The following is a 21123-nucleotide window of genomic DNA, read 5'->3' as shown; positions in this document are numbered from 1 at the left end:
GGGATTTGTCCTCTATTTCACTAGTTCTGTCTCCCATTGATTCAATTCTACTCTTATGTCCATTGAGTTATATATTTCTGAAATTTTATTAAACTTCTGGATTTCTAGCTGTTGTTTTTGTATGGTTTCTAATTGTCTATTTTGTCATTTTGTTCTTGTGCTGTTTTCCTGAATTCTTCTGGAGTTTTGCCTGTGTTTCCTTGATTTTTTTCTGTGTTTTCCTTGATCTCTTGGAGGATCCTGTACATAAGTCTTTTGAATTTCTTATCGGGTAGTTTCATTACCATTTTTTCCTCAGGAAGATTTTCTTGCCCTTTATTTTGGTTACTTGAAGCATCTTGTCCTGCTTCTTTATGTGATTTTATATTTTCTGTTGTCTCCGAGACATTAAGGTGTTATTATATTGATTGATTGTATGTTTGTTTGCTGCATCCTGATTTTCTGTTTTGCTTTGTTTTAATATATCTGAGCAGGCAGGGAAGGCATGCTATGTTGGTTCCTAGTCTGGCAGCACTGGAGCACTCACCAGCTGGCTCTTGGTGGGCAGGTTGGTGACTGGCCGTGTGGGAACAGGTCTCTGTTTACTAGTTGTGTGGGAAGGCTGAGGACGGGCTGGGCAGGCATTGGCTACTGTCTATTGTCAGTCCCATGGCATGGGAGCAGATGCTGGCATACATGAGTGAGCAGGGCAGTGGCTGTGGTGAATACAGTGGGCCAGTGGGTGCATGGGAGCATGCTGTCTTCCACTTGTCTCATGTAGGCTGGGTCACTGGAGCAGTCTCGCACCATTCAGGGGGATAGGTCAGTGGGCATTGGCAGGGCCAAGCAGCCAGAGCAGTCCTGTGTGCTGAGAAGGCCGGGGCAGTGGTGGGGGTTGGTCAAGTTGGTGGGGTCATTGGAGCAGTCCCGGCCAGCTCAGAAGGGCATGATGTAAGTTACAGGGTCGCAGTTGGGGATATGGGAAGAAAAGGAAGCTCCCACCTTGGTTCCCGGTGGTCAGGCTGCAGGGATGGGGTGGGGGGGTCTGCGCTGCTACTCACCAGGAGGGTAGAGGAAGGGGAGCATGCTCCTCTGGTCGCTGGGCGAGGGTGTCTGGGCTCTCCTCATCAGCCTCAGCCAGCAATTGGGACCTTATTTCACTCCAGGTATGTCTACACATTTACTCTATGTCCTGTTGGAAATTCCATGAGGTTCGTTTTGTGCACCTCACCTGGGATTACTGCTGTCTTTGTCTCAAGATTGCTATGCTGTGCCAGGCCCTGCCTCTTCTCCTTCGCTGTTTTCACTCAGTGTCTTCTTCCAATCAGTGTTCAATCTAGTTCATTATATTTTCATTTGATGTTCAGGATTCCAGGATTGTCATCTGTAGTATCTGTTTCACTTGGTTTCTCAGGTCTTTGTTGTAGAGGGATGGCATGGTGTTTCTGACTAAGCTGCCATGTTGGCCGAAAGTCCCCAGAGGTATTTTTAAGAGGAATAAATGCTAGTCATTTGACACATTAGTGCATTATGACTTATGTTGAAGACTCAGCAGTCTTCAACATCTAAGGAATGTTTTAAAATGTTTTAACATTTGTAGCAGAGACGTTGTTGGTACCTTGCTGACATCACTTCACCTGTACCTTTTCAGGGGACATTGCCCTGATGTCCAACTATAAGAACATGCATATTGTTGCCTGTGGTTTTTCCTTGACACGGGAACCCACCCTTGTGCCAGGCTAACTGTTGTTTTTGTTAGCTGCCATCGAGTCAGCCCAACTCATGGTGACACTATGCACAAGGGAATAAAATACTGCTCCGTAGTGCACCATCCCCACGATCAGTTGTGGAACAGACTGTTGTGACCAATAAGATATTCATTTGCTCGTTTTCAGAAGTAGATTGCCAGGTCCTCCTTCCTAGTCCATTTTATTCTGTTAATTCCAGTGAAACTTGTTTAGCATCATAGCAACATGAAAGCCTCAAATGACAAATTGTTGGTGGCTGTGCATAAGGTTCTTTGGCCAAGAATGGAACCCAGGTTTTCCATACGGGAAGTGAGAATTCTACCACTGATCCACCAGGCCAGAGGACCAGGGAATTCATGGCTCTCAGGAGCAACTCTCAACCAAGGAATGCCTCTTTTCTCTGGTGGCATACATATGAGGAATTCATTAACAGTCCCCATTGGAATGAGAATTAGTTGCCTATGGTGGTAATTTGCTTGGTGAAGTACCCTTTATCGTCAGCTTTCATTACCTTGCATCACCTCCCCATACTCCTTTCAGTGTTGCCTTCACTGTCAAAATAAACTATTTGTTTCAGAGGGTGTTTCTGGAGGAACCCAAACTGAAATAACACTGAATTAATTCTTAAGCCTCTAGGGGAATCAGGGCTTCAAACCAGTTCTTCCCAGTTCAGTCATGGCTGAGGAAGTGACACCAGAACAGATATGAATTTTTAGAATTTGGGTTAACCAGAATGGTAACGAATGGGAGAAATTAGAGCCGAAGCCTTGCTAGAAACTTAATCTCCCTCTTAGAAAACAAGGGCAGTGCACACATTGCGTAGCAACCAAATCTTATGCCTGTTGGATTTTGTGCAGAGTGGGAAACAGTGGTGCTCGCTCAGAGATGGTGGCCAATAGTGTCACTCTGAATGTGCATCACTCTCCACAGTCCTGGCAATAATCCAATCTCATGCATCAGGCTCCTTAAAGGACTTACAATGCCTCTTCTGAGTCTCCCATTCCAGGAAATTGACCTGTGATTTTTCCCATTCTGGTTACCATTCCAGATCACCTAATTATAAATATTTGAGTCTATTCTGGTTTTGCTTCATTGGCCATGACTGAACCAATTCGAACTGGTTCGAAGCCCTGAGGGGACTGTTGGCCAACCTCAACAAGGTGTATCTCTGTCATGTATATTTTCTAAGGGAAAACCAAGTGAATAGATGCCTCTCCTGAGAAAGCCAGTGTTTAATAAAGAAAACAATAGCAGCCATACTTCAAATTTCTTTGCTGTTTCCTCACATTTTCAGCCTGTCTGGCTTATCTAATTAGGGCACTTCTGAGCGTAACAGTGTAAAAAAGCTCCACACCAAAAAGTAGGATGACAGAGTGCCTAGAAATTCAAGCTATGTATATCCCCCCATTGTAACTGTAATCGGCCATGTTCACTTAATGATCAGCTTTGCTTCTTCATTTATTAGTTTGCCATTTAAGATGCCAATGACTTATTAAAAGATTATACACTTCCCAGCCATTATGATGATGCTATTTTTGTTTCTCTGACTATAGAGAACTAAAATCAAAATTAGATGCAAATTTGTGCCAATTTAGCTTACTTTTTAGAATCTCAAGCAGTGAACTGTGAAATGGTCGTGATAAAAGTGTATTTATTCTCTCTGACTCACGGCATCATGTTGCAGTTTTCAGGGATAAATATGTTATCTTTCTAAATACAGTTTTTCAGATGATTTTAATAGATTTTAAACAAAGCATACTGGCTTCCAAAAATAGAGCTGTGCGTATGTCGATACTGTATTTCTCTTGTTATCCTTTAAGCTTTTGCGATCTTCAACATCTCCCCATCAAGGAATATTGCACAGTACCATAAAGAGCAGCTATTTCCTATGAAGAGTTACTTTCCTTTTGTGACCTGATTACAAGTTAGGTTTAGGTTTAGGTAAATGAAAAGAAACAAAATACTAGCATATTGAGAGAAACAATTTGTAATCTATTTCCACTGCTTTTGTTGAAACATAAGTAAGGTCTGAATTAAGAAAACACTACTTAGTCGGGCAAAAAAAGTGCTAAAGATGGTAGAATTGGTGAGTTTCCGTTAGTTTTATGTTGTCTAAAGTCCTCATTTGTCAAAGAGAGAAACTGTGACCATTTCTACAAATGAGCGCTATAAACTTTTAAGACAGTTGTGATCACCCAGTTTGTGAACTATTAAAGGCAAAGAGAATGCTGGCAGAACAGAAAAAAAAGGATAAGTTAGGAAGTTTAAGGGCATTTAGCCTTTCAATCGTGCTGTATTAGTGTTTCATATACTCAATAATATAAAGGAAGCAGTCGTATGGAGCCTGGGGTAAAACAAGAAAACAGATACATTATAATGACAGGGTGAAAAAACAAAGACTCCACTTGCACTGAGAATTTCATATTGCTAAACTTCAGTTTAAAAGGTTACTTAAATGCATGGCCTTATGGAAAGTTAATGATGTGTTATGGTTCCTCTGAAATTGTCATTTGGCCCCAAGCTGCGATAATCAACTTTTCAATGTCAGACTCATTTACTCCTCGAAGAATCCTGAAATAGCCATTCTCTCCCCATGACTTTCCCCAGGAATTGGCAGCAACCTGCACAAAAACAAAAAATAAAAAAGCTGAATATCGTATTTTGGTATTTTTTAATCCTGTCTATTAAAACACAGGAAACTCATATGTAGCTTTAAATGCCTTTGACATATTATAGAAAGTAGTTATTACAACTCTAAATAGTTTCTAAATAAGAATAAAACAGCTGTGTTATTCAGCAGTAACATTAATATGCAAGGATACTCATGTTGGTAATAGCCAGAATTGGTGTAACACTTCCAGAATACAAAGGTAACTTATACACGTGAGTTTGAAATGCCACATCAGAAGACTGTGCGCAAGCCACCCTTATAGAGTGTCTTCTATATGACCAACCCTGTACTATGCACTGGAGAAGAAAGATAAACAACATATCCTGCGTACAGGGAACTTATGGTTTAATGAAGGACTATCAACATAAGGCAAGTACCAAGGTAGAAATCTGCACAGGTGCTGCTGAAGTGAGCAGAGGGGCATCCACTTTTTTGAGTGATTCAGGGGTGTTGTCCTGGAGAAAGTGCCACTGAAATGCATACTAAAGTTTGTGCTAAATTAACCAGATTTTAAAAAGGAAAGAAGGGAAATTCAGGTAAAGGGCAACAGTAAAAGCACAAATACCTATATGTGAGAGATCACTTTTATATGGCCTTTCTAGCCATGGTCTTGTAACTCTCACCAACTAACTGGGTGGGATTATGCAAATAAGGTGCTTGTGGCTCACCAACAGGATTATACAGCTTGGTCAATAATGCAAATAAGGTGCAAGTATACCTGTGGGGATGGGACCATGTAAATAAGATGTATGGAATCCTAACAAAGGGATTGGTCAGTTTTTCCTTCCTGGTAGGCTTAAAATGAGCCATTCTAGAGGAGGAAAGGGAGAGACCTCACTACCACCAAGAGAGAAGAGACAGGAGTGGAGCGCATCATTTGGACCTGTAGTCTCTGTGCTGAGAACCTCCTAGACCCAGGAGACATAGAGAAAGAGCCATAACACTGGAGATGGTACAAGATGGCAAGAAGTGGTGGCACAGAAACAGCAGCAGCAGAACCAGCAGACTGGTGGGAAATAGCACAGTGGGCTTCTCAGCCCACAGAGCAAGGTGGTTACATCGGGTGTGCAGACTGTGAAGCAAGAGAGCTGAGGGCCTTCGAGCATGAGGCTTCCTGGCAGAGTGGCATGCCTCTTGGCACTTATTGGTGGAGGTGAATAACTTTTAACACTTGCCCAAGAAGGGCAGAGGCCAGACCAAGGGGCCAATGGCCAGAGAGAGATATGGCTGCAGGCATAGCTGAGAAGAGGTTGTCCTGATCAAAGAACTCCTTCCTGAATTGTAACCTGTTACTTCCCTAATAAACCTCATAATCATGAGTATGTTCTGTGAGTTCTATGTGGCCATTGCAATGAATTATTGAACCCAGCAGAAAAGTAGAGAATGCCATGAGAGGGACAGCTAGTGTCAGAATTAGTAAAAAGGGTGGAGAGAGGAGGTATGTCTGACCTCTGCTTCATAGGAATCAGCTTCGGGCTGATGCTGATGGTGATTCTCTCCCCCTTCATGAAGTGAGAGGAAGCCAGATGTCTCCTCCACACCACCATTTTTACAGTTGGTGTCAGAAGCAGGATTCACTGCAAGGACTTCAGACTCATAGAAGCATGGGACTTTTTAAGAGAAAGAACAAAGAGGTGTAGGAAGTGAAATTTTTGATTCTTGGAAGATTACTTTGGTTGTTCTTGTCTGTAATGGCTGAAAGGAAAGTAAGAGATGTTATGCTGCAGCTGAGTACAGAAAAGCCACATCTGCAGTGGCTTGGGTCAAAAGGTAGGCTGGTTAAACAAGATGATTGATAGGGGGCCAGGGTCTTCTGATTCCACCCAGCCAAAGGTCCAAGGCCATATGCATATGAATGGGATGATAGTCATGGTGTGGAGAAGAGAAGATGAAACTGGAATGTTTTTAAAAGGGTTATGTGTTTGTTTGAATGTACTCTGGATATTGAATGTTTCTCCCACCTAGTGTAAAACAGAACTAAATGTATGATGGAAATGAATATTGGGTATTATATATTACAGAGAGCATGTAACTCCGCTTTCAGCCAGTACATGATTGGATGTGCTAAAACGGGAACTAGGATTTGTCCGAAAGAAACACAGGCTGTTGGTTTGAATGCAGTAGCCCTGTGTATAGAGTATTGGGGTCTTAGGTGGAAAACCTGATCCCTGCCCAGAACCTTCAGAGTTAGGACATTTGCATTTGAAAAGACATGCAGACCCACTCAGAACTACTTGAAGAGTAAGAAATTTGCATTTGAAGAAGGACTTGCAGAGAGAAAAAAATAACTATTTTGCTTTTTGAATTTTGAGCAAGCGGTTTGCCTTTGGGTACACTGAGGCAGGAAAAGTCAGTACCCATCAGAAGAACACCCTCCTAGGGCTGGAAAGTTAAAGGGGGCTGGTGAGTAGCCTGGTATGCTCACTTATGGTGACCACCTGGGTGGAAGTGAGTGAAGTGCAGCAATGAAGAGGCTGAGTATGGACACGTCCCATTGACCTAGCCCGTGGGGACTAGGGATTACAGAAGGAGAAGTGGCTGGCTGGTCTAACGTGTAGGTAAGAGTGTGTGGACTCCCAAGCCTATGGCTGGTAATGATTGACCTAGGCCACAGGGGCTAGGGATTAGCTGACCAGAATCCAGCCAAATGAAGAGAAAGATGTTTGACACTGTGAACTGATGTAAATCACTGCATTTTGATAGCTTGCTGTAGACTGGAGTTTGCTTATGGATGAAGATGCTCGAAGTTCCAACCAGAACAGAAGATTCTTCAGATCAAAGAATATGCTTGTCTGCGCAGAGTACTAGTTTGATAGTGACAAGTAATTTAAACATTGGCTGTCTAAAATGCGGTGAGATAAAGGCATGAATCGGCTGGCTTACATGATTTTGTGGGTGTGCTTACACTCAAAATATGCGGGACAAGGGAGGACTCCCAGTGAATAGTTTCCTCTTTGACTTAGGGTGGAGGATGATGCCACTAGGATTATATGATTCAGTTGTGAGTTAATTTTGATTGTAAAAACTGTAATTGTAGAAGATGTAAGCGTGAAAGTGGACTAAGGGAGAGGCACTGCTGGACTAAGTTACCGTAGCCAAACCTAAATTACCTTAAAGGATTTGATTTGCTATTTGATTTGCTACACTGATACATCATGAGGCTCAGAGCAAGAAAATAATCTTCTCTCAGTTAAATTTTATCAGACACCAGAAAGGGTGAAGCTGAGATGACTTTTGGAGAACCTGACCAGATCAGATTAATACCTGCAGCAGACCTGAATGGTTTGTAACTGAGTAACCTTACCTGGAGAACTCTTTGCCCTACTGAAGGACTAATTGTTAATGACTATTTTGTAACGGTAAAATGATTAGGAGGGGGAAGTTATCCTCCAAGTATGAAAGAACCATGGCTAAAAAAGCCAGGGGATGGCCTATGGTGCAACGGATTGCTTTTATATGGCCTTTCTAGCCGTGGTCTTATAACTCCCAGCAAATGATTGGGTGGAACTATGCAAATAAGTCATTTGTGGCCCACCAAGAAAATTGGACAGCTTGTCAATAAGGCAAATAAAGTGCATGGCACCCTTGTGGGGGTTGTTGTTGTTAGGTGCCATTGAGTCAGTTCTGCCTCATAGAGACCCCATGTACAACAGAACGAAACACTGCCTGGTTCTGCGCCATCCTCACAATCGTTGCTATGTTTGAGTCCAGTATTGTAGCCACAGCGTCAGTCTGTCTCATTGAGGGTCTTCTTTTTTGCTAACCCTCTACTTTACCAAACATGATGTCCTTCTCCAGGGACTGGTCCCAAGTGCATGAGACAAAGTATCAACATTCTCCCTTCTAAGGAGCATTCTGGCTGTATAGAACACTTAGGAGGGGATTGGTCAGTTTAGCAATCCTGCTGGGCTTAAAATGAGCCATCCCAGGAGCAGAAAAGGGACACCTCACTACCACCAAGAAAGAAGATGCAGGAGCTGAGCACATCCTTTGGACCTGGGGTCCCTGTGCTGAGAACCTCCTGGACCCAGGAGACGTATGGAGAGAGCTGTAACAGTGGAGGCAGCACAAGATGGTGAGAAGTGGTGACAGAGAAACAGTGGCAGCAGAAATAGGAGACTGGTGGGAGATGGCACAGTGGGCTTCCTGGCCCACAGAGCAAGGTGGTTGCAGTTGGTATGCCAACCCACAGAGAGAGAGCTGAACACCTTTGGGCAGGAGGCTTCCTGGAGGAGTGGGATGCCTCCAAGCACTTATCGGCAGAGCTAAAGAGCTTTGTAACACTTTCCCAAGCAGGTGAGAGGCAAGGCCAAGGGACTGAGGACCAGAGGGGGGCCTGTCTGTGGGGATTGCAGAGAAGAGGCTGTCCTGATCGAAGCACTCTATCCTAAATTGTAACCTGTTACTTTCCTAATAAACCCCATAATCGTAAGTATTGTCTTTGAGCTCTGTGTGACCATTTCAGTGAATTATCTAACCCAGCAGAGAAGTAGAGAATACCATGAGAGGGACAGCTGGTGTCAGAAATGGTAAAAAGGTTGGAGAGAAGAGGTACGTCTGACCTCTGTTTCATAGGAATCAGCCTTGGGCTGCTGATGTTGATAATGATTCTCCTCCCTCCTTGTGCTGGAGGAGGAGGTTTGGCAATGCTGCCAAGCCATTTTTTACAATATCAAAGCATGAAGCAGCATGAAGCAGTGGGAGACATTTCAATGAAATTGTTATAATTAGGTCAAAAAACAGAAGCACGTTGGTAAACTATGAGGCTCGAAGGGAGGTAAGGACAGGTCATCTATACTAAGGGATGAAGATGATGACAAGTGTTTGAGTTGCTTCCAGCAGGGGAGTATGGTGGACTAATTTATATTTTGATTACGGTATTCAACATGTAGTGAGGAAGATGGATTCAAGAGGGTAGAGATAAAAGACAGGAAGACTAACTCGTAGAGTCTTGTTGGATGAGACTTAAGTTGGATGATCTAACTGGGTCAGGGAAAATAGAGATAGGGATAGGGAAAGTAAATGGGAAATATTTGGAAAGTAAAATCACAAAGAATTAGAAATTTTCCTTCATTTTTTATTTTATTTTTAAAATATATAGATGGTTAGAGAATTAGGATACGTCCAGAAAAATCCTGGGTTTTTAAAGCTTGAGTGAACAAGTAGATAGTGGAACAAAAGATGCACAGAAGAACGGAGTTAGTGGGCCACAACTAAATACAGCAGAAAAGCCCAGCAGAATAACAACCGAAATTTATTCATGGGATTTGGTAGATTAGAGGCTTCACAACAACAGCACCTACAATTCTGCACATTCACCCTACGCAGGGCCTAAGATGGAAAATTGTCTGGGGTGTGATCTACATTAATATTCTCAAGGCATATGGTATTGCTTTGAACTTTCACTGTTTTCTACCATGTAAGAGAGGAGCAGTTACATTCAGCATCAGAAATTGTCCAGACAACATCAGCTTTATGAAACAATGATTCTCAGCATTTCTTCTTAAGATTTGGACTCTTTGCCTTGTTTATCAGCCATGACACCTTAAAAGAGCACTCTCAAAGCTGTGGCTAAAATTATGTGGCTAAAATCAATTTACCATTTCAAAGATGTAATGGACTTTGAATTAGCTGGAAATGAGACAGCAACAAAATGTGAATTTTAGAAATAATAAACTAAGCTAAATTCCAATTTCCATATTTTCTAGTCAGTTCCAAAGTGTATATTTATAAAGGCAGAAATAAAACTGGTCACAAACTAAGATAAATTTTTAAGAATATTAATATTTTTAAATTCTTGAAAGTGCAATAAATGACACTATTTTCATTTGTATGTCTAAGGTTATTACCATTCAAAATTTCATCATTAGATCTTTGGTGAAAATGGGAAGAATAAGAGAAGATTTTATAAGCAAATGCAAATTTATGTGCTTATGAGAGCTAACCATAGATTTTCAAGAAAGGCAACATAATTATGAAGAGTGGTGCTTTGTAAATTAATGCTAAATAGAAGGCACCACAAGACATGCCTTTTGTTTATTAGTCTTATCCTTCCTACTCTCATTGCTCCCATTTCTTCACTTATTTAGTTTGTTTCTTTCAAATGTCTTAATTTTTTAAATCTAATGATAAAGAAGTGGATGACAATGCAGGAAAGAAAATATCTAAAGATTTAACTTATAATCTTTTATATGAGATCTATGATATAGTCACATGTGCAAAGCAGCCAGCTCTTAACCATTGCGTCACCAGGGCTCCAAAGTGTACTAATCCTGAATCTAAAGTTCAGTGAATCTTTACAGGTGTTTATTAGGTTTATGCATGTGTAACCTCCACTTGGGCTCTTATAAGTCCAAGTCGACTTGACAACACCTAACAACAACAACTTTCACTTAGATCAAGATATAAACCATTTATAGCACCACAGAAGTTCTCCTATGTCCTTCATCTGTCAAAATCCACCCACCTATCTCCCTTCAATAAGTTTTTCCTGTAGTTGATTTTTATAAAAATGTAATAATGTGGTATATTTTCTTTTGTGTCTGGCTTCTTTAGCTCAAAATAATGTCTCTGAGATTAATCCATGTTGTAGCATGTATAAGTAATTCATTCTTTTTTATTGCTGTGTATATTCATTGTATGACTATAGCACAATTTATTTATCCATTCTCCCGCTCATGACCATAATGAACATAAGTGGTTGTGCCATCTAAACATTCATCAGTAAGTAGTATCTGAGCATTCCATTTACTCCACATCCTCACTCACATTTGGTATTATCAAGCTTTTTAGTTTTAGCCAATCTAATGTATATGTAGTGATATCTCACTGTGGTTTTAATTTCCATTTCCCTGATAACTAATGATGTTAACCACGTTATCATATGTCTGTTTGCCATTTGGATTTCTTCTTTTGTGAAGTGACCATTCAAGTCTTTTGTCTAATATTTTATTTAGTTATTTTTTCTTTCTTCCTGTGTATTTTAAGGAATTTTTATATATTCTGTACAGGAGTCTTTGCTGTAAGCAAAGAGGACTTGAAGCACTTACTGAGAAAGATCAAAGACCACAGCCTTCAGTATGGATTACACCTCAACAAAAAGAAAACAAAAATCCTCACAACTGGACCAGTGTGTGTCATCATGATAAATGGAGAAAAGACCGAGGTTGTCAAGGATTTCATTTTACTTGGATCCACAATCAACGGCCATGGAAACAGCAGTCAAGAAATCAAATGACGTATTGCACTGGGCAAATCTGCTGCAAAATATCTCTTTAAAGTGTGGAAAAGCAAACATGTCACTTTGAGGAATAAGGTGTGCCTGATCCAAGCCATGATATTTTCAATTGCCTCATATGCATACAAAAGCTGGACAATGAAAAACACCGAAGAAGAATTGTTGCCTTTGAATTGTAATGTTGGCAAAGAACTTTGAATATACCACAGACTGCCAGAAGAATGAACAAGTCTGTCTTGGAAGAAGTACAGCCAAAGTGCTCCTTGGAAGTGAAGAAGGGGAGTCTTCATCTAATGCACTTTGGACATGTTATGAAGAGAGACCAGTCCCTGGAGAAGAACGTCATGCTTGGTAAGGCAGAGGGTCAACGAAAGATAGGAAGACCATCGACTAGATGGATTGACACAGCGGCTGCAACAATGGGTTCAAGCATAGCAAAGGTTGTGAGGATGGCACAGGACTGGGCAATGTTTCATTCTGTTGTACACAGGGTCACTGTGAGTCAGAACTGACTGGATGGTACCTAACAACAAAAAAACATAGGAGTCCTTGCCAAATATCTTATCAGATTAGATGGATCATTTTCCCTCATCTATGGCTTACCTTTTCTATGTCATAATGTTGTCTTTGGATGAATAGAAATTCTTATTTTAATGAAGTCTGATAGATTTTTTTTTTCTTATAAAGTTTGTTAATTTTGTGACCAGTTTAAGAAAGCTTTGCCTGGCCAATCACGGTAACATATTTGCCTATGTTTTCTTCTAGAGTATTTGTTTTTGCAATCACAGTTAGGTGTATGCTCCATCTCAAATTAATTTTTGTGTATTTTATGAGGTAAAAGTAAAGGTTAATTTTTTTTCATATGGATATAAAATTGCTGTAGTAGAAAATCAAAAACCAAACCTGTTGCCATCGAATAGATTTCAACTGACGTCAACCCATTGTGTTACAGAGTAGAACTTAGGGTTTTCTTGGTTGTAATCTTTATGGAAGCAGAGCACCAGGCCTCTTCCGTGGCACCTCTGGGTGGGTTTGAACTGCTAACCTTTAGGTTAGTAGTCAAGTGCAAATTGTTTAAATATTTGGCCTCATTCTTTCTTGCCAGTCCTTCTGAGACAACAGTTACATGTATGTTAAACCGTTTATCAGTGTCCCACATGTGGCTTCACATTGTTCTGGGTTTTGTTGTTTTGTTTTTTCCCATTATATTTTTCTCTGTGTACTTCAATTTGGATGTATTCCATTGAATTTTATTCAAGATCACTAACTTGCCTACTATTTAACCCATCCGGTGAGTTCTTAATTTCAAATTTGCCTTAATAATTCTTGAATTCATTTTATTTTTTAAAATAGATTGAAATCCTCTATCTTCTCATTCATATTTTCTTTAATGTTTTATAATAGTTATTTTAAAGCCTTTATCTAAAGAATCATCTATTGCTTCTATTGATAGTTTCATCCCTTGATTAATGGTCACATTTTTCTGTTTCTTTACATGTCTCTTAATTTTAAAATGTATGCTGGATATTTTGTTATTATGATTATAGAGACTGACATTGGAATTACTTTCCACAAAAGAAGGTTAGCCCTTTCCTCTCTCAGATAATGTGGCAAGGGACTGATCACTTCAACACCATCAGGAATTGAGTCAAGTCAGTGTTGGATTGATGCTTTGTTCAAACCCATTAATGTCAGGTTTTAAATATGTTGAAGCCTATACCTATCATGTGTTTCTTTCTGGCTCCCTTCAAGTGGGTCTTTTTACCAGGCATTGCAATCCTACAGAAGATTTCAATCTGCCTTTCCATCTCCCTTCCATATCATCTCACGCTACTCTAGCAATCAGAGAATATTCCATAGGAAGAAACGCCTCTAGATTCCAGTCCAGCTGGATTCTCTTTCTCCCTGAGGAGTCTCTCTGGCTATTGTAAATCCAGTCCTCAGCTTGTGCCCAGACATGGCAGAAGCTTGCAAGAAAGAAAATCCACTCCAGATTCAGCTTTCTTGTTTTTTTAAAAAAAAAATAATTTGGGGAAATTAAGCACATTGTTTTCTTCTACTTATTTAGTAGAATTTATGGCTTGCTGCTATCTACTACATTTTATCCAGTAGTGGAAGTCATTTATTTGTATTATGATTTGTTGTATTGTTGTCACATTTATAAATATTTTTGAAACATTCATATATAATTGTGAGGAAATAAAACTTCCCTGGATTTCTCAGTGCTCTTGCAAAACGTCCTAGCCCCCGACACACACACAAAAATGTATATGATATAAAGATAGAGGATGTTGTTTTCATTTCTCCTAGAAATGTTTTGAAGCCCTAGTGGTGCAGAGGCTAAGCTCAGGCTGCACTTTACATACCACAAGAATTAGATCTGTAGCCATTTGTCTACTTAATTAATCTGATCTTAAAGGATAATAAAACTTCTTTTATCTCCCCAAGTGTGTCAAGTAGTTACAGCCCAGACAAGTTCCTAAATTACACCTCAAGGTCCCAGGAATATTGGAACATTATCTCCCTAGGTATTTACATATCAAAAGAGGTGAAGCCCAGCATTAGGAGAAATTTTCTGGTGTTTATCTGGCCCTTGTAAAGACATATTTATATTACTAAGGGTTAGAGTGAAAACACCAGAGCCTTTCCATCTTGTCTTAATGGAATAATAGTTTTTTTTGTCCTCTTTTGTGAAAGGAGAGGCATGGCTGTTTCTATCCTGTATATAAAGGGGGAAAACCCATTGTTTCTGTCCCTCATCTATGATGTATATGTGTATGTATGTATATACATATATATATACATGCATATATACATACACATACACATACATGCACACACACACACACACACGTATATACATGTATCTACTACTACTTACGTAGAAAAGTTGGTATTTATCACTTCACCTACAAGACTAAGGTATAGGGGCTGATGCTGCAATGCTACTTTGGCTGTTGATCTGGTTGTGATATCAATTAAGAACTCTTTTTTTCTGACCCAGGTGAGTAATGTTTCTGCAGTATTCGTATGTGTATGTATATGTGTATGTAAGTGAAATAACATCTTACACCTATCACAATTCTCGGCAAAACAGCACTTAAAGATTTTTATATTTTAATTAAACTACCACCAAGTTTTATATAGAATAAAAATTCTTTTAGTGATTTTAATATTTTTCCTGAATGCATAGATTAAAGTTATTTGTTTATTCAGTCATTCAACAAATATTGTTTATATTCCCACTAGGTACAAGTTACTATGCTTTTCCCTTGAGATACTTTGGTAAATAAGGCAAATATGATCTTTGCCCAAGATTAGTCTACAGTCTAAAACCAAAAACCAAATCCGTTGCTGTCGAGTTGATTCGGACTCATAGCAACCCTATGTGACAGAGTAGAACTGCCCCATAGTGTTTCCAAGGAGCAGCTGGTGGATTTGAACGGCTGACGTTTTGGTTAGCAGCCAAACTCTTAACCACTGCGCCACCAGGACTCCATTCTAGTGGGGGAAAATGCCAGCCAAAATGTGCAATTTAATAAAATATGATAAATTTTCAGTCTGATTCTTACAGTCAACAATTTACACAAAAGACTAACAGCAGAAAGCAATTCTGTCTCTACCCCCACGAAATAAAGTTTTCTTTGAAAATTTTTGATAAGTAGTAAGTTTAGAATTGATAGTAACTAAAACAAAAGTAGCTAAAAAGAGTGTATGTGTTGAATATATGAGAATGAGTGTGTGTATGTGTGTACGTGTGTGTGTACACCCCATCTATGTACTTAGCTATATAATTTGGACTCTAGAGTGGAAATGATCAGGTTGAGGGTGGGAGAATTACAGAAAATGTACCTCTGCACACTCATGCATTCACTCAACAAATGTTTATCAAGTGCTATGTGCTGTGAGCCCTTGTGACTTAAGTACATTAATCAAAGAACTTGTTTTTGTTTCTAACCATTATATTATTATGAAATTGAATAACCATTTAAACACATTTAATAAAAATTCTGTATAGAAATTTAATTGTAGGTATTCAGATAACATGTCCTCTTTCACAAATTATGAATTTTAACTATTGCACATTACAGTTAATTGTTGGCTACTTCAACTTTATTTTAATGAGGACAATAACATTTAAGAAAGGTCAGTTTAAATACAAAGAATACTAATTCTGCTTAAAAACGTCATACCTCCATATAGCAATAAGATGCACTTCAGGTGTGACCACACACATGGATGACTGATTTTTGCAAGTGCATTGTGGAGAAATCTAATTAACAAGAGCCACTCAGATGAGTACAAGTCCTGATGTCTAGTGTTTTATAAGCTATAATATGCCCTCTAGTGTGTGCATTCAAATTCAAATTCCATGGTAAATATTATCACCTAGACTTTATTCTATTTCTGTGAAAAAAAGTATATAAGGATTTGAGACAATTAAAATTGATTGTTATCAACTGAATATTTGAAGTATTATGATCTAATATTTTTCAAACTGTTTTTTTCCTGTAAGTTCGTATTACTTTTCAGTCTAGACATTGATTCTTTCTCAGTAAAGAAACATGTGTATGTTACAACTGGCAAAAAACAAACACATAATCTCTAGTGTGTCTGTGTATATATTTATATATATACATAATCCATTGCCATCCAGTCGATTCTGACTCATAGCGACCCTATAGGAGAGAGTAGAACTTCCCCATAGAGTTTCCAGGGAGTGGCTGGCGGATTTGAACTGCTGACCTTTTGGTTAACATCCGAGCTCTTAACCACTGCGCCATAGTATATATGTACAGGTATATATAAATATATATATATAGAGAGAGAGCTATATATAGATATATAGGCATATAATTGATACTAGCATAAAAAGGATATAATCCATAGCAAAAATATGTAAGAAGATAAAGTTGATTTACATATACAAGGGAAGTCTAAGCATTACTTTAACTATGAGTTTAACATAGATAATAATAGAACTAAAAGTTGTCTTGATCTCCATTAAAAAAATACTTAATCTTTTTTTTTTTTTAAATTTGAAATAAGAGGAATTAAGGAAAACTATTACTATCATATAAATGAGTGTAATGAGTTTCATGCTGGAGAAAACACCAATATCATGACCAATATTACAGGGACATAGGATGTGATCAAATGGTACAAACTAGGGAGAAGAGAGACAGCAGATTCTAAAGTACTCACCTCACAGTAGGAATTCAACTAGAAAGAGTTACATACCCAAAATTTTTCTTTCCGTCCTTGTGCTCCTCTCAGTGTGCCCCATCTATAGATAATAATAATAAAAATATTGGTAAGGTTAAAAATGTTTGATTTCTACCTTGATAAAATGCAAATTTTTATCAGTTACATCATTTCTATTTTCCTTTTGCCCCACCCTGGTTTACTACGAAATTACCATCAATGCCCTACAGAAATGCTTGTATACTTTTCTTTTTTAACCAAAACATTATTATTTGCCCAGAAGAGACCCCTCTATATTCAAATGGCTTGAATCAAACTCATTGACTAAAAGACAGAAGTCCTAAGGTACAGAGGAAGAAGTACAACAAAAATGCTCCTTAGAAGCAAGGATGGCAAGTACCTCTTACATACTTTGAACGTGTTATCAGGAGGGATCAGTCTCTGGAGAAGGACATCATGCTTGGTAAACTAGAGGGTCAGCAAAAAAGAGGAAGACCCTCAACGAGAGGGACTAACACAGTGGCTCCAACAATGGGCTCAAGCATAACAGTGATTGTGAGGATGGTGCAGAACCAGGCAGTATTCTGTTGTACAGAGGGTTGCTATGAGTTAGAACTGACTCCACGGCACCTAACACCAACAACAACAAATACAGAAGTTTTAAAATATTTGAAGATGACTCCCACTTTATAGCTACCCCTCTGAAACTGCACCCTAAAAGGCATAAACTGAAAATCTCTAAGACTACTGACAGAAACCATAATGGAAATGTAGATAATTGCTGTACATGAGAGAGTTTATATAAAAGTGTGCATATGCATACATTATTTTATAAAGTATCCATGCACATAAAATTTTGGATTTCTGTAAACACATGTTACATATAGAAATTAAATCCTGTATTCCCAGAACCAACCCATTTCTAGGTAGCACCTAACAGTTTATAAAACACATGCAGCTAACAGCGGTGTAGGTCTAATTAACATGTTCAATTTACTGATGAGATAAATAAAATTTGCCCAAGATCATAAAGTGAGAAATGCTGTCAGGACTCCAAATCCCATGCTCTTCTTGATAAATTATTTTCTTTCTCTTGGAAACATGCAGCTTCCAATTGCAGCATGTCCTAAATAGCATCAGTCTTATGGAGAGAAAGCATATTGACTATCATGTTCACAGGATGTGACGGACGAAGAGAATGCAATTCTGTCCACATATCTCCCCATCGACCTATGCTTAACTCCTGAAATACAAACATCAAAGTCACTTCAAGCTAAATTATGCTCTGCCATTACAGAACAAACATTCCTGGAAGAGATACAAATTTATTGATCAAATATTTTCCAACATGGTGGTTTACAGAGGCTGCTTCTAAATAGGGAACAGAATGGAATGATGGCACCCCAGCATGGAAGCATTGCCTGAAGATGGCAGGTTTACAGCAGCCTTCTTGGGGCCTTCAAGAAAATATATTAATGCATTTCAATTATTTGGCACAAGAGTGAGGGAAGAAGAAGTGACGAGGTGGGGGGAGGATGGAAAACTTCTAAAGAACAATTTTGCTTTTTCCTGTTCCTTGTAGAGAGCCTGTTGTTCTTGTTATGTGCTGTTGAGTCGATTCTGACTATCGCAACCCTATAGGACAAAATAGAACTGCCCCATAGGGTTTCCTATGCTGGAATTTTTATGGGAGCAGATCACCAGGTCTTTTCTCCTACTGAGCGGCTGGTAGGTTCAAACCGCCGACCTTTCAGTTAGCAGTCCGATGACTGATTAACCATTCTGCCACCAAGGCTACGTTCATATAGGCTAGGAGTGGTAATTGCACTGATTGCACCATCTCTCTTTTAGTTCTTTGCTGCACAGAAGGGGCAGACTGGAGATCTGGGAGGTTTCAAATATTTTGGCAGTTTTAAGTTCAAACCAATTGAATTTCCATTTTGCGGTTTTATAATTGCATCTACATCCTTGCAGCATCTCAAAAAAGGGCATCACCATAAAAAAGAAAAAATTACCCATCAATACAATGTGCTCCAAAATGTTCAAAGGCCATTACTGACTTCAAGTAGTGATCACATCTGAAACTTCCAGTCTTTCATTTTTCACTGAAATTTCATGTCCATTGTAACAATTTCAGAAAGCCTTTATCACTCGATCAACCTCCTTTCAAGGTCATCTGGCTACATTACTTTAGCTATTGACATTAAATACAAAATACAAAACCAAATCAGAAGAATCTTTAAGAAACCATTCAACTGAGATGATACAGGCAAGAGAATAACAATATGTGAGATGCCACCAGGTGTGGTGAGAAGTTGGGAGTAGTCCTGCTCTAGGTACGAAAGAGACCACTAAGAGAGAACTCCTAATCAAAAAAGAGGTATCGAGTATAGCAGATTTGACCCAGTAACAAAGCCTTGACAAAAGAGAGTAAGAGCAATTGAGAGTGCACGTTGTTCCTTGTCCCTCAAATATGCCCAATCTTAGCTCCCACACTGGACTCAACCGAGTCCAGAGTTGGGGAAGTGACAAGTCAGACCTGTTATCATTAAAACCCAAAAGAGTTATTCCACTCAAAACTCTGTATACTCTATAAGACACTTTGTGTTGTTGTTGTGTGCTGTCGAGTCGATTCTGACTTACAGCGACTCTATAGGACAGAGTAGAACTGCCCCATAGGGTTTCCAAGGCTGTAATCTTTACAGAAGCAGACTGCCACATCTTTCTCTTGAGGAGCAGCTGGTGGGTTCAAACCACTGACCTTTTGGTTATCAGCTGAGCGCTTAACCATTACATCACAACACTTTAATAACACTCAAATAGAGGTTAACCCTTAGTAAAATCTTTCAAGCTTCTTAGGCTCTTATGCATTGAGGATAATAATGAGAGGACAAAGTAATATTTAATAGAGGGAATAGAAAAGGCATATAAGAAAAATACACCATAAAATAAGTATTGCATTTATTAATGAATTCTTTTGAGATACTTTCAGGAATACTGCAACAGTGTTTTGAGGGATGAGGATCCATAGTTTCTTGTGGAGTTAAGATTCAGCAAAATAATAAATACACGTACTTCGGATATCAACAGGTGAGAGACTAACAAGTACTAAGGAAAGAGAACATTTTCCCACAAAGGAGGAGAGGCACTTCTGAATGTAGGTGTGTAACTTTTCTTATTCTAGCATTACTGAATAAAATAAAAATTAAGTAAACTGCCTTAGTATGGAGACTTTTAAGAACGATGAACTAACACATTTACTTTTGTTCAATTGCTATTATTTTTCACTATGTATCTAGGTGTTTTGTTACGATTATCCAAATAATATTTTTAGTGATATAAAGATATCAGTAATTCTTACCTTGCAAATCTATTAACTCGTTAGAATGGGTGCAATTTTTATTGCAAGAAGCATTGCTGTTTGTCATAATTTTAGATGTGTTATTTAAAACGTAAGTCATTTTAAACCCAAAGAGAACATTCAGATTATTCTGAAACTTCTCAAAATGGACAGCAGAACAAATTAATCAAGTCATCTATTAGAGGTGAGACAGGAAAGGGAAAGTCAGACAGTTGAGCCTAAGAGTTTCAGAGCTTGGATGCCTATGAAAGGAAAGTATAAACAAAGAGCGATAACCTTTATGCAAAATTCAGATGGAAAGAAAATACCACACCTCTCCACAGAAGCTATTGTGCAGTTCTCCTATGTGACAACCTCTGTGTCAAACGACAAGCAAAGTCCATCCATCACAAGAGCTAATGTTTGCACTGTGACCTTCAGCTATCTTTTCTCTCCTCTCGCTTCTCTAGATGGTCCCTAAGATAATCAAATATCCCACAGAGTCACAATGTGATGTTGTGGAGAAATAGACCTGTGAATTGTTTTCTATATCCCATGCTCTGCAAGGCTGGAAAAAATCACTTTGCCCCAGGTAATTTCCCATGGATAAAGTATGGGGGCAGCAAAAAAGAGGAAGACCCTCAAGGAGATGGATTAACACAGTGGCTGCAACAATGGGCTCAAACATAGCAACAATTGTGAGGATGGTGCAGGACCGGGCAGTGTTTCATTCTGTTGAACATAGGCTCGCTATGAGTCGGAACCAACTCAATGGCACCTAACAACAGCAACAAAAATTATAGCAAATGCATGTAGTTGTGTTAAAACCTTTATCCAAACAAAAATAAAGTTTATCCAGTACAGAGTCCCTAGGTGGTACAAATGGTTAAGGTGTTAGACTGCTAAACAAAAAGTTGGAGGTTCAAGTCCACCCAGAGGTACC

At 39.0% G+C, this 21123-nt stretch overlaps 1 protein-coding gene across 1 annotated transcript in view; it reads right to left on the bottom strand.

The window, feature by feature from the left end:
• Positions 1–4026: 4026 nt before the first annotated feature.
• TINAG (tubulointerstitial nephritis antigen) overlaps positions 4027–21123 on the bottom strand; it is a 115874-nt gene continuing 98777 nt past the window's right edge. The window contains exons 10-11 of the mRNA XM_004386819.2: positions 16877–16922; positions 4027–4348 (exon numbers count right to left, since the gene is read on the bottom strand). Of these exons, the coding sequence (XP_004386876.1) occupies positions 4214–4348; positions 16877–16922 (181 nt within the window). The 3' untranslated portion in view covers positions 4027–4213. The remainder of the gene's footprint in view (positions 4349–16876; positions 16923–21123) is intronic.

This window comes from Trichechus manatus, unplaced genomic scaffold (genome assembly GCF_000243295.1).
Source record: "Trichechus manatus latirostris isolate Lorelei unplaced genomic scaffold, TriManLat1.0 scaffold00172, whole genome shotgun sequence".
In the NCBI taxonomy this organism is placed as follows: domain Eukaryota; kingdom Metazoa; phylum Chordata; class Mammalia; order Sirenia; family Trichechidae; genus Trichechus; species Trichechus manatus.
The sequence above is the reverse complement of the archived record's forward strand: the minus strand, read 5'-3'. Positions and strand labels throughout refer to the sequence as shown.